Source organism: Brienomyrus brachyistius, chromosome 23 (genome assembly GCF_023856365.1).
Source record: "Brienomyrus brachyistius isolate T26 chromosome 23, BBRACH_0.4, whole genome shotgun sequence".
NCBI classification, from domain to species: domain Eukaryota; kingdom Metazoa; phylum Chordata; class Actinopteri; order Osteoglossiformes; family Mormyridae; genus Brienomyrus; species Brienomyrus brachyistius.
Window position 1 is genome coordinate 3,622,623 of NC_064555.1, and position 17,859 is coordinate 3,640,481.

Consider the following 17,859-nt stretch of genomic DNA (forward strand, 5'->3'; position numbering starts at 1 on the left):
CGCCTGCAGCGGACGGCGTGTTTCACATCGCCGCAGGTTTCACATCGCCGCAGGTTTGCACGGACGCAGCCCCACTGCTCTCGGGTTTCATATAAATCCACAAGCCGCCATGACAGTGAATCTGAGCCCGACAAAGAAGGGAGATTAAGAGCATCCGGCTGTCAGTAAGAGCCGGAGCATGCGAGGTCACATGGGGTGACCCGGAGGGGGGCGAAGAAGAGCTTCACCCTGAGGTGGCATCAACCAATGAGGGGGCGGCATATTCAGAGGACGCTTAAAAACTTCAGATCAAGTTACTGATGTCATGTGTTGTGGGATGTATGCCTCCAAATTCATCGTTTGTTCGTCAGATGATCATGTGTGCCCCCCCTCAACTCACACACTCAGACACACATGAGTAATCTGGGTGTAGATTGTACTTGAGGACTTTCGGATCTGTACTAGAAGTGCAATTTCAGACTCGAGCGACTCCGCTTAGTTAATTCAGTCCTTTCTGGTTGAAAAGTGAACCTGGCAGCACAGACGCGTTCGGGCTGCTAGCACAGCGACCCAAATTTCCGTGGTCCCTGCACCGCCGAGCCCGCGACTGGGTCGGGGGTGACCCCGGCTGTGGCCTCGGGTGTCTACAGAAAACCCACCCGCGGGAGTGTAACCCCCCACCCCCCTAATTCCAGGGCACATAAAACGCAGGAGCAGATCAGAGAAACAGAATTGGGGGAGGAAGGATTAGACACGCATGCGAATAAGGGCATCAGTGGGACACATGAATAATTTAGTGTCGTGCGGCATGATGCATCTCCTCTCAAACTACAGCATGACTCTCATGCAACCTGACACCACCCCCACCCACCCATATCCCTCCCCTGGGCCCAAGGCTTGGTGGCTCACCAAATAGCAAGATCTCCATCTCGAAGAAGTATGTGCTGTCAGGAACCATGACTCAGAGACCCAGCCTGCTCCGGGGTTCGGGTTCGAGGGAACGAGGCAGGCACTCTTTCGACAGTCTCCATCATCGGATGGGCTGGATTTGTGACCCCGTTTTATGTCTTGTTGGCAAACTGGGCGGAGTCAGCGTTTGCAGATGACCTTTGGGACGTCAGATGGGCTCCGCCGGGAGGTGCCGGTGGTCGAGACAGGAAGGATGGGACAGGGGTGCGATAAGAAAGACAGCACCACCAGTGACCAGAACAGATGGGGGGGGGGCATGCTCCAGCAGAGGTGGGGGGTCTGTCCATCACCACCACTTCATAAAACACAAACCAAAACATCTGAACAGTTCGCAACAAAACATCATAACTCAAACTTAGAAGAAACCGATAGCAGTAACGTATAAAAAACCATACGCCGGCTTTTATTTTTCAATTTTTTTTTATTGAAAGCTTCCTCAAAGAGTTTATTCGAACTTAAACAGAATTTTGAAATTAGCATCCATAGACAGAAAATCTCTGTATCACATCCAAAGACACGAGGGGCACGAGGGTGACTGTGACTGTGACTGTGACTGTGACAGCATCTCCAATGTAAAAATAATAATAATAAATATAATCTTCATAGAAGCACTTGTTCAGTTGACCTCTTTCAAACATGCCAACAAAAAGGATTACATAAATATGAATCTCTTTATAATTTAATGTCTAATAGTTTTCTTTTCTTCCTTACTGCCAGTAATTTTAATTTTCTGGAGCCAAACTCGCATGGGTGGGTCTAATCGATATTCAGCGTATAATATTTGGCTAAACAGCGAGCTCCCTTGTCACACACACACATCATTCCTCTGACATGTCGAACCTGAAGGACCCGCGGCATTTACCCCCCCCTTTCCTCCAGTAGACATATATCTGTCATGTTGGGTTCCTCGATCCTTCCCCCAGTAATGGGATTTCCCTTAAAGCAGAGACAGAGAGTTAATTCCAAGGTGTCCACACACACATTTCTCCCCCCCCCCCTTCACCGAGGTACTACATGGTACAGACTGGATGGGAGAGATTGGCCCTCTCCTCGAGGTGTGTGACATTAGTGAAGCTTGCTACCAGCAGGGGGCGATGGAGTGAGTTTCTGAGAGTGTGGATTTGGAGGGAGGGAGTGCCTCTTCATAGAAGTTGCAGTGGGGGGGGGGTGGCAGCCATGATTGCGTGTTAAAGCCTGACGCACACTGGGAATCCCACTGCCTGCACAGTCCAACACTGGCACTACCGGAACATTCTCTCCTGTTCCAGTACCGTGTCCTGAAAGCAGACTACATCCTCCCGGGATCTGAGAGTGTCTGAGAGCCTCATGAACCGCCTGCGAATCACAGACACACATTTCCATGCACAGCGCCGCCTTTCAGATGTCAGTCATGTCTATGTTTTCTTTTAACACTATTAAGGACGATTAGTCCCTGACAATGTTTCCCTGCCAGCAAACACCATGGCAAGGGACTTGTGGTTTTAAGGGGTAGTTTGTTTTTCGCCCTGTACAGTTTTACCAAGCCGATGTTATGATTTTCCTGTGACCGATTTCTGGGAATAGAGATTTCTCCCATTCTCAACGATATTTCTAGTTATTTTTAGACTCTGAAAGGTATTTTCAAGAATATTTACATTTTTAAATATCTTCCAACAAAAGGTTAATATTCATGGCGATTTAGGTTTCAACCTGAGCACCTTATCAGCCTGAAACAGAAGAGCTAACGGCTGAACGCCACTGCAGGACGACCGCGAAGTGGAAGGGTCTCCATTTAGTGTTTAGGGATGTTCAGACCCAAACATCCTACCCAGATTTCTGGCTGAAAGAAAAGATTCTGTAGGTCTCTGCATCAGACAGGACCACAGGCCTTCATCTTACCTGCCCTGTGCTCTGCGTAGTTCACAGAGGTCAGCACTCAACCTGGGTAAGTCCTGGACACAGTTAGTGCTTTGAACAGAGGTACCTTCTTCCAGAACCTGCTGCCAGAGATGTTAAGTTTGCAGGATTGGAAAAGGCCCAAGTTATGGCAACACATTTTTGATTTGACTGTGATTCATCTTCCAAAAATTGTCACACTGTGGACTTAAAGCCTACAGCCTCTCTGAGACCCCGACGTTTGTTGAGGCATCAACATCATATGTCTTGAGGTTGTTTAAAGAATGATGTTTGATGACTGACAGTGACAGGCATGAAATGCTGTACTCCTATTGCACATCAGTCACCACCAATGAAAGCGTGAGGAAGCGAGGATGGGGCGGGACTTAACTGTTTGTACAGGAAGACGACATTTGTGGATCCTATGCTTTTGAGACTGTGACAGCCACTCACCAGCTTTTTCCCATTTTTCATTCCACTGGAATTCCACAAAGGCTTTTCCTCCATAAAGCAGAAATTCATTGTTTCCTTGAAAGATTGTTTCCATTAAAATATCCATATTTAAGAGCTGCTAACCCAATATGCTAAATGTTCCCAGCCTTTGTGGAATCAATTGCTTCAGCTGCATCGGTGTACGTTCCCTTTTTGATCGACAGCCATAAAGCGACGAGAGGTTTGCCCCCAAGAACTCTCAGGTGTTAACATTTCTCCCGAAAACAAGAGCCTGAATCCAGAGCAATATTTAGATTTTATTCTTAAGGGAAAAAAAAATCACACAGAAATAAAAAAGTAAACGGTAGAAGAGGAACCACCCCAACACAAACTAGCACCGACGGAAGTGTTCTGAAGGCAGCCGGACGCTGTAAAGCAGCTCCTGTGAACAGGGGCTCCTGTGGGCCAGAAGCCTGATTGATCAGGATCCCCATCCAAGCAAATCCAGCAATTTAAAATGCACTTTCTCATGTTTACTGTGCTAGGAGTCTACCCCGCTAAAAATGAGCTTACTCAAGCTTCAGTTCCTGATTCCCAATTAGTAACTGGCAGTATCATACGTTTCCCAGTGTGCAATTTGCCATACTTTGTCTTTTCATAGCACCAAGTATTCATGGGAAACTGAGTCTTAAAAACCTGGAAAGGGCACTAAGGGCCACCTCTTTTGATAGTAATGTAGCAGTTTCAGCTGGACAATGCCGGTCGTAAGGGGACAGATTACTGGGTTGGGACGGTTTGGGAGGATGCGCGCGAGACTGGGTCATAGTGGCAGATTGTGAACTGGGGTGGGTCACAGTGGGAGACTGAAAACTGATGTAGGTCATACTGGGAGGCTGTGAAATGGGGTTTGAGGGCCAGGGAGGGTCTTAATGGCGCCATGTTGATGGTGTGATGGTGGAGCACTGAAGGCCTACATTTACCGTCTCCCTCGGCCCTCTGGGGGCTGGCCGGCCTCCCATCAGCGTGAGGAAATTTCAGGGTCCTGTCCTTTCCACCAGCAACGCCCCATTCACCAGGCCACCTCGTCAGATTTTACTCCCCCCCTCCCCCATGTCATTACTGTCATTCTGCCCACAACTGGGGAGGCCATAGATCCAAAATGTCACCAAAATGCCACTGCACTCCCAGCCTTTTAAGAAGCATTGTTGTTTTTTGTCTGCATACACCATGACACAACAGAAACTGAGGTAGCCTGGAAAGTTTATACACACACAAAACCACACACACTCGCGCACACACACACACACACACACACACACACACACACACACACACACACACACACGTGCGCGCACACACATACATACACAAGGGGTGGATGTGGATTTTTTTCCTTTATGACGAATGTGGGAAATGGCTTCCGTGGGTTTGTGAACACTGGCCTTGCCATTTGCCCATCGCCTCATGTGTCATGTGACCGGACCCCTCAGGCAGGGACAGCCTGCATACACAGATCCCGGCTTGTCACCCTCCCCTCCCCTATAAATGCCCCCGGCTTTTCTTTCTGGGTGGGTGAATCCCGGCTCTGCACTACTGGAATGCCGGTCTCCCCGCTTTGGGAGACGTTGGCAGGATGATCAGCCTCCTGTCACTGCGGCTGCGTGTCAGCGTTAACAGTCCATAAAAAAAGAGGAAAGGAAGCTGAAGAGGGGAGGGCCGCTGAGCAACCTGGCCGTCAACCGGGAAGGAAAAACAACAACAACAGCGACAGCGACGACAACAACCTACAATCGCAACGACACGGGCGACGACAGCCAGGGAAATTAGAAAATATACCTGGAAAAAAGTCAAACATCTGTTTCAGTTCTTCTTCATCTTTGGTATAAAAATGGCTCTTCGGCCTGCATTTGATCCACAACTACGAAAGATTAGAGACACTGCCAACGATTTGTCCTATTGCTTTTATATTGATTAGGTTAAACCATTGACTCCTACGGCATCTATGTACTTTTCACCGCGAGTTTTATTTTTTTACCTTTTTTTTGTCGTTTTTTTTTTTTTCAGTGTGACAAGCAAAGCAGACTAAAAACATCTTAAAGCTCATAAAAAAGGTCACAGATAAAAAGCAGTAAGTCATCAACAGCAATTCTGCCCACTGAAATCATAGTCATAACCATAACAATAATAAAAAAAAACAGGCGGAACCTTCTAGCATTTTCCGTAACGCGGTATTTTTCCCTCTTAGTAAAACTCTGATGCCCCACTTATGGAGATTTTCTCCCTACTTTTGTTTTTGCCATTGACATGTGATATTTAACGTTTTCTTCTAGCGAAGATAAAAAACTGCCCTCTGTTAAGTCCGTTTAGCTTATTTATCAGACGACCCTCCCGGAGTCTCCTCTGGTAGCACAGAGGACCATCAGCTGCTTCACGGGACAAATTCATTTAATTCCATTTATGTTTTATTTCAAATGATGCTTGATTGAACCTTGGGGAAAGTCTCTGTCGTCCTTAAAATTAAGGCAATAAAGATTCATGAAAAAAACACTTCTGAAGTTCTCTAAAAAAAAAAAACTCTAACATTTAATGTAAGAAAAAAAATTAAAAGAAAGATTATCTTATTGTCTGAGGAAGACAGGCTGTTTTTTGGAAACTTGCGCCTTCCTTCAGTATAAGTCACCTACTCACACACTCAAACATTTTTTTGTTGGCTTTTCAGCCTGTTTTTGAATTTGATGAATCTCTTGGAAAAATGGAAAAATGTTTCAAGCCTCAGTGTGACGTAGCTGCGGGCACCAGGCGAAGCCCCCACTCCCGTCCTGGGACAGCTTTCGGGAAGGGATGTGTCCGGTGCCCGGTCCGTCTGGATGCCACCTCTCTCCTCGGGTCTCAGTGCACGTCCCCCGTCTCAGGGCAGCTCTGTCACAGGATCGCTCGCGTTACCTGGGGGGTGGGGGCAGAGAGGCTGTCATTTAGAGACCACAGGGGTAGAGGGAGGAATGCAGAGAGACAGAGATGCGGAATAGGTAGAAAAGAGCAGGCAGGCATGTGAAGCAACAGCACAGTCAGAGAGCAAGGGGCACAGACACGGAGACAGCAGGGGCACAGACACGAAGACAACAGGGGCACAGACACGGAGACAGCAGGGGCACAGACACTGAGATAGTAGGGGCACCGACATGGAGATAACAGGGGCACAGACACGGAGACAGCAGGGGCACAGACACGGAGACAGCAGGGGCACAGACACGGAGATAGCAGGGGCACTGACATGGAGATAACAGGGGCACAGACACGGAGAGAGCAGGGGCACCGACATGGAGACAGCAGGGGCACAGACACGGAGATAACAGGGGCACAGACACGAAGACAGCAGGGGCACAGAGACGGAGATAGCAGGGGCACAGACACGGAGACATCAGGGGCACAGACACGGAGACAGCAGGGGCACAGACATGGAGACAGCAGGGGCACAGACACGGAGACAGTAGGGGCACCGACATGGAGATAACAGGGGCACAGACACGGAGACAGCAGGGGCACAGACACGGAGACAGCAGGGGCACAGACACGGAGACAGTAGGGGCACAGACATGGAGACAGCAGGGGCACAGACAGAGGGAAACAAGTGAGAGGCCCTTGCATCGTTGAGAAATATCTTGATGCCAAAATTGCGTGTCAATTAGTCTTCAGCACCAAACCCGAGGTCTGGCCAGCACTGGGATGCAGTAACCTAATTAGCATTAGCATCAGCAACTAGGGAGGGAGCGAGAAACCATATGGGATTATCGCGTGTTAGCATACACAGCATCCAGCGGAGCACGTTAATCCCACAGCCTCGTCCATAAACCGGTGCCAGACAAACAGGATGCCTTGTGTGGCACAGACAGGCAGAGTAATCGTCTGACGGCCGTCTGTGAATGTTCGCTTCCCCAGAGCACTCACTTGGACTGGTACGAGTAGGCAGGAACATGGTCACTGGCGGGCTCAACATGTACCTGCTGCTGTCCGCCGGCCTCCTGCGATGAGGGGGCCACCGTCTGAGGTGAGGCGTCAGCGACCACGCCCTGAGGAGAGGGGGTGTGGAGTGGGAGGAGCCACAAGTGAGGGAGTTCTTGCCATGGTGGGGGGGTTCTTAAAATATGTTTCAAGGCATAAAAAGTGTGTATTATGTGATGTGAAATTGCTGCTTGCGTGTTCAAACTGTAGCTGAGTGCTTTTATGTAACCTGCATAAAACACTCATTGTTTGTGGCTTTCTGTGATTCTTTGCTGTGTACAGGAAGTCCAGCCCCCTGACCAACTGCTTCTGACCGGAAAGGCTTTGATAAGCAGGTGATGTAAGGCATAACTGGAAAAACCTGCCAAGGACACCCCATGCCTGGTAGGGGTGTCCGCTGTCTCTGGGACCTTCGGGTCAGATGGGGCATCTTTCCCCTCCATCTGGCACCTGCCTATGCCATAACTGGTGGGCGTGTCCTCAAGGCCTCCCAAAGACACCAACTGAACACGGACGGCCCCCCCGTCCGAGTCCCTCCTATCCCTTAATGCGCATAATTACCCATCACGCCGAAATTGGCAGGATCGCCGCTGTGGTGCACAGAAGCGGGACTTAAAATGGGCCTTAAAATGGCAAATGGGCCACTCTTTAGAGAAGGGGATGAGGCAGAGACGTGAGGGGCACAGGATGGGGGCCGGGCCGGGGGTGGGGGTCACTTACTTCCACTGGGACGGCGGCTGGAGGCACAGGAGTGTACTGGGGAATGTAGGTTCCCTGCATAGGCGGGCCAGCGGTGGTCATATACTGCAACAGACAGAATATTTGGGTAACGCTGCCGTAACGTCTCACGGACTGATGCAAACGGACGCCTCCGGCACGCAGCCGACCTTGCAGAGTGGATGCGAAGAGCAGAGTAAATGTTTAATAGTGCACTTAAGTGGCTCTATGTCTAATGCACCATTCATTATTAACGTCTTTCACTTTCCTAACAGGCGCTTAAATATTTAATTGTTTGCTATACTTTACCGCACCATAAAAGCCACTAATTACTCGAGCAACTGACGAGGTGTGTCAGTGTACAGCAGCGCTTACCCCGCTGGGATAGGAGCTACTGGCACATGGTCAAAAATGTGCCCAATGGTGACCCTCACCCCCATGAACCCCCCCACCAGCACAGTGTTCAGGGGCCAGGTGAGGACCTGGGGGGGGGAGCTGCTGGGTGGTCAGGACAGTCTGAACTTTCTGCCGCTCAGTGAAACTCTAATCGTGGGTCTTGCTTTTCTGTTCACCCTCTTCTCCATCTCTCTCCTTCTCCCAGCATGCCTCAGGGCCCCGCCCCACCCTGCCCCGCCCTGCCCTGCCCTGCCCTGTGGCTACTACAGCCTGCCAGTCGGTAAATGGTTCCATTCTGACTAAAAATGAATTACAAATTGCATCAAACTATATTTACAAGAACTGCCACACCTGGGAATATGTCAGCGATGTCGTACTGCTCCAATAGCAGCTGGAAAGGGTGATGCAGATGAACACAGACACCCTCACACACACACACCCGCACACACACACACACACACACTGGTCCTGAGTGCCAGCAGAAGCTGTGTCAGCACGTATGAGGCTCATGGAGCATTGGGCCAACAGACACCACAAGTTCCTGCAGAGTTAAGGGTGTCCCACCGCCTGCTGATGTCAGTAACAGACCCCCCCCCCTCCACACACACACCCTGTGTGAAGGTACTTCTGTAAATCCAGGCGCCCTTCCCTAAAAGTCCATGCACCATGAATGCTGACAGCTCCCCTGCCTCCCCATTCCACCGTTAGGGCCCTGTTGACCCCCGCACTCTCCGAGGTCGCCCGGGAAACAGGCCCATGGGTGGGGCTAAGAGCTTCCCCTCTGGCTGCCTCACCAGGTCCCCGCAGGGCTTTGCTCTCCGACGTAAACATGATGTTCTCAGAATGTTCTGGACTGGCTGGGTTATTCTGGGGTTCTGGTTAGCTGTGGTAAGCCGTGACGCCTTAGCGGGACGCTGTGGAAAGTGGGCGGGGGTGGCTTGGCCTGCCCGCTGGCCCAGGTGCATGCTGGGTGTTCCCTGGCACATCTGCCTCTGTGTTTGGAGCCCTTGGCTGTACGCGGGCCAGTGGGGCGGCACGTGAAGTGGGAAGCGCAAACAAAAGGGGGAATGTCATGTGCTGTGCCAAAAGGACACGGAATATCCATGCAACACAAACAGCATCTTCTCTCTGCCAGTAAGTCACTAATTAGCGATCGGTACGTAATCCTGCAAGCACATGCTGGTGAGCGGACCAGCGTAGCAGTGCTGTTAAGTCACTCATGTGGAGGTGAAGCTTCAGAAGATGAATGTAAAGACTGTTCTTAAGAGCCATCCAACCACTGGGAGACAAGCAAGTTCAATATGGCATAATGGTGTGGCTCAACTTAACAGATATTAGCACAGATTGGTTTGGCCTTCATGTCAGACCCTCCCGTTTTCAATAAGAGACACATGGATTGGAAACAGCTCTCACACTTCACATAGGAGTGTAACTATGCATGGATGGGATACACCATTCATACTTCCCATATAGGAGTGCAACAACATGTGGACTGGATACAGCACTCATAATTCCCATGTAGGAGAGTAACTACGTCTGGATGGGATACAGCATTCATACTTCCCATAGGATGGATGGAGCACTCACACTTCCTGCTGTGCCCAGGGACAGATGGTTCATTTGCTGGGTGAGAGGGCCCATCATGCTGGCTGGCTGCATGGACATGCTGTGCTCCATGGCTGGCGTGATTACGGTCCCCTGGAGAGAACGGGATGGAGGAGATGTCAGGTCAGGGCCCACTTTAGCCCTGGGCCATAAGGTCATGGACAGGCTAACTCTCTTCCCCCTCCTATAGTAATTAAATAAAACTGTGCTCCTCTCAATCTTGTAACTAAGCATTTCCCAGGCACACGGGCTCCTCACTCAGTGATGGTAGTAAGGACACTCACAACATGTGCACAGCCTGTACAGCACACACGTGTCACGTTCAGGGGCGTCCCTGACATCCCAGGCAGCAGCTGCACATTGTCCCTGACTGATAGGTGCCTCCCTGCTAGGGTTGGGTTTCGCTCTCCCTAGGTAAATGGACCCCTGCAGGCAGATCAATGCCCTTGGCTGGTGATCCCTCTTGGGGTGAAACCTGTAGGGACCTCTGGCATAAGGTTATCGCTGCCTCACTGCCTAGTTGATGGACAGGTCTCTCTCTTTCGCACACCCCCTGTGTCCTCCCTTCCTCTATGCACTTTATCCTGCACAGTAAATCCTCTCCAGAGCCCCCACTCCATCTCCCAAAAAGTCAGAACTAACCAAGCATCCAATCAAAATCACCTAATGAGCTGCGGCGAGATAAAGAATAACAAGGCCCATCTGTAAATGACTTGGGCAGCTGTAGGAGGGCTGGTGTGTTTGAATGTAGGGTGTGTGTGTCTCGCTGGAGAACCTGGTGGGGTGGGGGGGGCGGACGGCGGGGAGTGATAGTACTCCTGTAAGCCGCGTGTGCAGGAAAATAAAGAGGAGGGAGGCCCCGGGGAGGGTGGGGGTGCCACCTTAATTAGGAGGCACAAATGTGCTCACTGACAAAATGAAAATGAAGGTGGTTGGGGGGGTGAACACAACAGCTGAGGGGAGGAAGATTGAGCACAGGCCTAACACTGAGACACACTGAGACTCACTCATCAGAATGCAGAGAAAATGAGACACTGGGACACACTGAGACTCACTCATCAGAATGTAGACAGAATGAGACACACTAAGAATCACTCATCAGAATGCAGAGAAAATGAGACACTGGGACACACTGAGACTCACTCATCAGAATGCAGAGAAAATGAGACACTGGGACACACTGAGACTCACTCATCAGAATGCAGAGAAAATGAGACACTGGGACACACTGAGACTCACTCATCAGAATGTAGACAGAATGAGACACACTAAGAATCACTCATCAGAATGCAGACAGAATGAGACACATTGGGACACACTGAGAATCACTCAGAATGCAGACAGAATGAGACACATTGGGACACACTGAGACTCACTCATCAGAATGCAGACAGAATGAGACACATTGGGACACACTGAGACTCACTCATCAGAATGCAGACAGAATGAGACACATTGGGACACACTGAGACTCACTCATCAGAATGCAGACAGAATGAGACACATTGGGACACACTGAGACTCACTCATCAGAATGCAGACAGAATGAGACACATTGGGACACACTGAGGGTCACTCATCAGAATGCAGACAGAATGAGACACATTGGGACACACTGAGACTCACTCATCAGAATGCAGACAGAATGAGGCTCACTGGGACACACTGAGACTCACTCATCAGAATGCAGACAGAAGGAGACACATTGGGACACACTGAGACTCACTAATCAGACTGCAGACAGAATGAGACACATTGGGACACACTGAGACTCACTCATCAGACTGCAGACAGAATGAGACACATTGGGACACACTGAGGCTCACTCATCAGAATGCAGACAGAATGAGGCTCACTGGGACACACAGAGATGCAGTAATCAGGGGTTAAACACTTTTTCTTATGCCCTGGGGCTCCGCAGCCCTGTGCTGAACGTTCAGGCCACCTCTCTATCAGGAGCTGGTGTCTCAAGAACGGTACAGGAAAAAAAGCCCACGGCACGGCCTCCACGCAGGTGCAACACAACACACACAGGTGCAGAGTGTGTGGGCCAAAAAGCCTCAAAGGACACAAGAGCATAAAGAAAGGGAGGCCCCGCAAAGAAGGGAGGAAAAAGTGAGAATACACCTGCTCTTACAAGCCGAGGAATGCAGGCAGGGCGCTTAACGAGGCTGTCTAATGAGATGGTCTAAGTGGTGAGTCAGAGAGTACGGCAGCCCCTTGCCGGTCACGCTTCTACATTGGTGCAGATGCCCCTGAGAAGAGCAATAATCAGCATTCAGCATTTTCTCTGGGTTAGCGATCAGCACCCAGAATGAAGCCGTGGGGAGGCCCAGCGTCTGTTCGTGCTCCTATTAGCGAGGGCTGGAATTAAACCGCAAAGAGCAAATGGGAAAATAGAAAAAGAGCAAAATGAAAATTGCAGGGAACGTATTATAAAGAGGAAATTAAATATGGCAAATATAAAAGGCAGGGTGTGTGAGAGGCTTGAGTATTGCTCTGTTTTGCTCGTCTGCGCTGTGTACAAATCACCTGCACAGGGACTCCATCTTATCTAGCTGTTAACTTTTAATGCTAGAGGCAGCGCTCCATAAAAAGAGCAGCGGGGCAGCATCTGAGCACATGAGGCTGGTCTTGCTCTTGTACATTCAATATGAGCTGCTTTGGTAAAGACACCAGCTGCGTACAGACGTTAATAGCTCCAGTAATAAGAATTCTTCAGGAAGGCAACAGCTATGCATCACTGCCAGACTGGAACTGGGTTGCAGTGAAATAGATGTAATCTAAGCCCTATAGACATGACCATCTAACCCCTGTAGAAATACATACGTCCAGTACAGAAATATGCATCAATACGCTATAGAAATGGCCATCCATGCCCTATAGAAATGCAAATCCATCATCTCTAGAAATATGCATTTATCACTGATAGATATATCCCCTATACATTACATGCACGTATGTAGGTATCTAGCACATCTTGCCCATCATGTTATGTGTCTTTACATATAGTGACAGGCTTCTGCTGGAGTGAAGGGGGGGGGGGGTGACTGTAACCACTGAGGTGAGGCAGTGTGGTGGAGTTCGCCCGCACACGCTCCACGTTTCACTGAAACACACAGTCCGTGTGTGCGTGTATGTGAAGTGCCCTCATGTTTGCTCATGCCACATTAAACAAACCGGGTAACGACAGACAGGTCTGTGACTTACCGTCGGTTGCATAACGTATTGTTGGTGAGGCATCCATGATGTGCTCTGAACCTGTGGATACAGTACAGGGTCTCAGGAAGAGGCACTCGCCCGCCCACATTAGCACGCACACAGACACTGTGCTGTCCTGTTCTGCCAGTCCTGCGCTTCGCCACGTAATAAACCTGCAGGATCTGCCCTTATCGGCCCATTACTCTCCCCGACTGGCCGCGCTTCCTTTCCAGCCTCTTCGCCGTAAATGACGGCCTGACCTTGCGTTTCCCTGAAGGACGGCGCGGTGGGATGGCGTATGAACCATGGAGATTCATATTCCTCAAAGCGCGAGGATTGTTTCTGTTAAATCAATCGGGGGGGGGGGCGTTTGGAGGTGCGGACACTCGACTCCTGGCCGCCGTCTTCAGCATTTGATTTCAATTTTAATCTTTTTTTTCCCCCAAAAGTCACGAAAACTTCAGGTAAAGCCCTGATTTCCATCCAGGCATTAAAGTGTAATTCAAAGTTAAGCAGGGGTGACCGGGTTCAGCAAAAATAAAAGGCAGGCTGTGGTCGTTTTCACTGAAACTGTGAAAGTGTAGGAGCTTTCGATGTCCACCTAATGTGCGCCACTGAGTGCCGGGTCCTGTGATGTTGGTGGGAGGGGCAGGCCCCGGATCCGAGGGGGGCGGGATGCTGTATGTGGCGTGTCTGTGTCTTCGGGCTTCACATGGGGGAGATGGTGTGAGGATGTGAGGTATGAATATGGGGGTTGGGCTTTGTGCAGGGTAAGGTAGTGTAATGAGCCTTGATAAAAGGTGCGTGTGTGTTGGGGGGGGGGGGGGATTTTCTTTTGTGAAATTGATATATTTCTCGGCTTCTATCTGGTTGTTCTTCTCCCTCCCCATAGAAGCTGCCCAAGCTGCCAGCTCTCGCTCTGAGATGAGAAATAGAGCCCCCGCCCCCCCCCCCCTCCCAACCCCCCCACGCTCCAGAGCTCCCCAATAACACCCACCTGATATGTCGAGACTGGCGAGGGTGGCGATGAATGGCGTGATGGATGCCTGCGCGATCATACGGTTTGTGGCGATGCTGTAGGGCGGCGAGTAGAATCTGCAAGGGTGGGGTGGGCGGGGGGGGGGGGGGGGGGGGCAGAGGTGCGAGAGAAACCTGTCAGGATGGATGTTCTTGCCAAAGCCAGCCACCCTGGTGCTCCCCCAGCCCCGCCCTCGGCCCCCGCTGGTGCGGCTGTAGGCCCAGCGCAAACGTCACTCAGGCCAAGGTCATGTTAGCCATGCTGGCCTATTCTGACGGGAACCACAAAGTATACGGTGGACTGGAGAGGGGGGGGGGGCACATCGACAGCAGCTACATGACTGACAGCTAGGGATCGTGTGTCAAGATCAAGGGAGTGAAGGGAAATAGGACACCCTCCAGTGGCCTGGGGGGGGGGTGTAAGAGATGCTCTCCAAGTAAAACACACAGATCCACGGCTTAAGCAGTGCGGCTGTTGGGAACAACTGGATTTTTCCCTGAGGAAACACAAGATGCTGCATTTCTTGCATCTTTATGAAGGCAGGTCTCAAAATGGCTGCCATTTTCTTAGCCAACCATATGCATTTTGGTGCTGCACATAGCACATTCCACTACAGCACTATAACCGGGGACAGAGTCCTGCGGAAACAGACCCTGGGAGCCATGGAAACCATTTAGATAACATGAAGAATCAGTCTATCTCTGCCTTGAAGGAGGTTTGTGAGGGGTGAGGTCTTCAGGGAGGGAGGACATCAGGGAGAGAGGTGTTCAGGCAGAAAGATCTTCATAGAGAGAGGTCTTAGGCATATATGTCTATATGTGAGTTCATATAGGTGCATATATGGAGCGACAGCTGCTTCCTGCCTGCCTCTCTCTTGTTAAGAGTAACAGGATGTTGTCCTGACCCCAGCGAGCCAGACCAGCCTCACACAGGCTATATATTGCATCAGGCCCTTTCCCCTTTTCACACCCCTGCAGACTTGACGCTCCCCCTCTCCTACGTCCTGTGGTTCATCTAATTAATGTCATTTGCACTTTCAGCTTGCTTACCAGCTCTGTGCCGGATCTGTACCTGAGGCTGGCATGCGTGAGCTATTTTAGGGACTGGAACAGCCGTAAATGCTGAAAAAGGTTAATACAGGTCACAAGCAGAGGGACAGTGCGTCACACCCTGGGATAGGGATTAGTTTAAGATCAATGCCACTATATTTACTTTAGGGTCTCGGGTGGGGGGGCTGATGTCGACACAAATAGAACGAGGCTCTAAATGTATAGTTGACCCAGGCCTCAGTGGGGTATGGGTTCAAACCCCAGAGGCTGTTATATATCCCTGTCTGCTTGTGTAAATTATACACGGGACACGATTTGCCAGCACAGCGATGCGCTGGTTACCCCATGCTGTGATTTCTGACAGGACACACCAGGCATGTAAATAATAAAACAGGTTTAGGTTTGAACAAGGTTTGAGTTCTTTAGCTACCGATTAGGCACGTAGCCAACTCGTAAAATGTAACCCCCCCCCCCTTAAACATTGCAAAAAATTCTTTCTGGCTATGGGGTCAGGGATAGCAACACAGTGAGACCCACCCAAAGCCCTGACATGGGGGGGTGGAGACATGAGACTTCGGGGGGGTCGACGAGGAAGGAAGGACACCTACCCGTTCTGCATTGCGGTGGGGTCGTAGGTTATCGCCATTCCGCTCTGAAAAAAAAGAGGTCATAGATAAGCCAGGTCTCATCCGGGAGGCGACAGTAAAACTTGAAGTTGACGTCTGGCTTAGCTTTGCATTTCATGAAGACTATGCCTGCTGTTTCTTATTTAATGTTTCCTGTCTTGACCACAGTTTTCCTCCGCAGAAAAAAACTCGACAAAATGTCCCCGTGCCCATGTTTTGTCCACATTTATCCAGCCCCTGAAATACGAGGACCAGTTAACAGGCAAGCGGACTGAGTCATCTCAGAGTGGAGTATTTTTATTTAATGGCTGTGTTTGCTGGGGCGCTTCCCGGCAGCGATTACCAGATGGTCGTCGATACTTTGAAACGAGACCGGGACTGTGCCCAGAGTGGGATGTGTGATCGCGGCCCACGGGTTGGACTTACTGACAGGATACCCCCACGTGCGCGTCCTGCAGCAAGGGCGTCACAATATAATGAGATCTTTTTCTGTGTCAAACAAAATGCGGTAATTGCATTATTGCGCCCGGGCAGGTTACAGTAAGTCGTGGAGAGGGGAAACACGGCACCGTTATGAATATGGATGCATGCTGGCATGTTGCAGGTGACCTTCACTCTGCTGATTAGGAGCTTTGACATCCCCCTCCCATCCCCATGCTGTCTTCCAGGTGGAAAGGGGGTCTTACGCCACCCAGCATTTTGATCAATCCGGTATCGGTATGAGTATGGTATGAGTCCCGAATGGCGTCGGATTCAGATCAAATAACTGTCGCAAATTCCCACTTCTGCATTCTGGCTCTAAGTGACTTCAGGCCATCACGAAATTACAGGGACCGTCCCCAAAAGGACCGACGGTATGCGATGCTGGCTGCACGCGGCACGTCGGGCCAATCCATCACGCCTCTTTGGTTAACATGTGTCCTTATAAGCCTCTTTGGTTAACATGTGTCCTTATAAGCGGGGCATTATGAGCGTCCTTCAGACGGTGCTGGGGTGGAGCTACAGATCAGCCCAGCAAGCACATTCTGCAATCTCATGTCATCAGAGACAGCGTGTCCCGCACCCTATCCATACATGTTCCCTACAGTGAAACTCGGTCATTACTACTTTTTTACACTCATTCTGGGATCAATAACATAGTACTACCCGAAAACCACTACGAAACTATTACTACTGATGCGTCTGCAGGATTCTTCAAAACAATGCCTGTAGGGTCTGTTATCTTATAGTTTTTGGGTGCTTGTGATTGTCTATTTCCATTATTGCCAACAGAAGGTGAGCTGGAAGTAATTTATTTTGAGTTCTACCTACAGAAAGGTAACTAGTCTCACTAGAAAAGTACCGGGTCACCTGGTGGTCAGCAAATGCTGGCACCAAAAGTATCCCTGCTGAAGATCAGTCGCCGAGATACTTAATCTGCCCCGCAAAAGTGAAATATCCAGATGTGCCTTCGAGCACCAGGTAGGCAGGTAGCTGTACTAGCAGCATTAATAGCAACTGCTGGTTGTCAAGAGAAGGGGTCAATTCACTCCTCTAACAAGAACTGTGGATTTCAGCCATCTGACTAATGGTAATGTGACCGAGAAAGCCGATTGGTGGGGACAGTGATTGCACGCGGGCTGTATTCTGCTTTTTGTTGGAGAAGCCTACCACCAATCTGAAACTGCACTGAAAACAACAGCAACCAACTGCTGATTAGCTATTCAAAATGGCACACAGTGCATTATGGGGGAATCGCAGAATGCACCAGAGGGAGATGCCGCGTGTCACAGAACAAAGGGGAACTTCCTGAGCGGCGACACGCCGTTACTGTGACATGCGGCATCAGCGACTCTTCTTTCAGGCGTGAGATAAGGAAGCTCGGGGCAGGCTGCTGCTCCGTCCCTGGGGCCTGGCGGATTTGTGAGCACGAGGTTTTACCCCCACCCTAAGCGCCCGCCCGCCTGCCAGCCTGCTTCATTCATCATGGCGCAGAACATAATGGGTATTACAG

The 17,859-nt window shown here is 50.2% G+C and overlaps 1 protein-coding gene across 1 annotated transcript in view; it reads right to left on the reverse strand.

Annotated features, from left to right (window-relative positions):
* Positions 1-1,349: 1,349 nt before the first annotated feature.
* LOC125719182 (RNA-binding motif, single-stranded-interacting protein 3-like) overlaps positions 1,350-17,859 on the reverse strand; it is a 99,780-nt gene continuing 83,270 nt past the window's right edge. The window contains 8 exon segments of the mRNA XM_048993734.1: positions 1,350-6,198; positions 7,201-7,322; positions 7,975-8,058; positions 9,955-10,065; positions 13,183-13,233; positions 14,171-14,191; positions 14,193-14,268; positions 15,849-15,892. Of these exon segments, the coding sequence (XP_048849691.1) occupies positions 6,195-6,198; positions 7,201-7,322; positions 7,975-8,058; positions 9,955-10,065; positions 13,183-13,233; positions 14,171-14,191; positions 14,193-14,268; positions 15,849-15,892 (513 nt within the window). The 3' untranslated portion in view covers positions 1,350-6,194.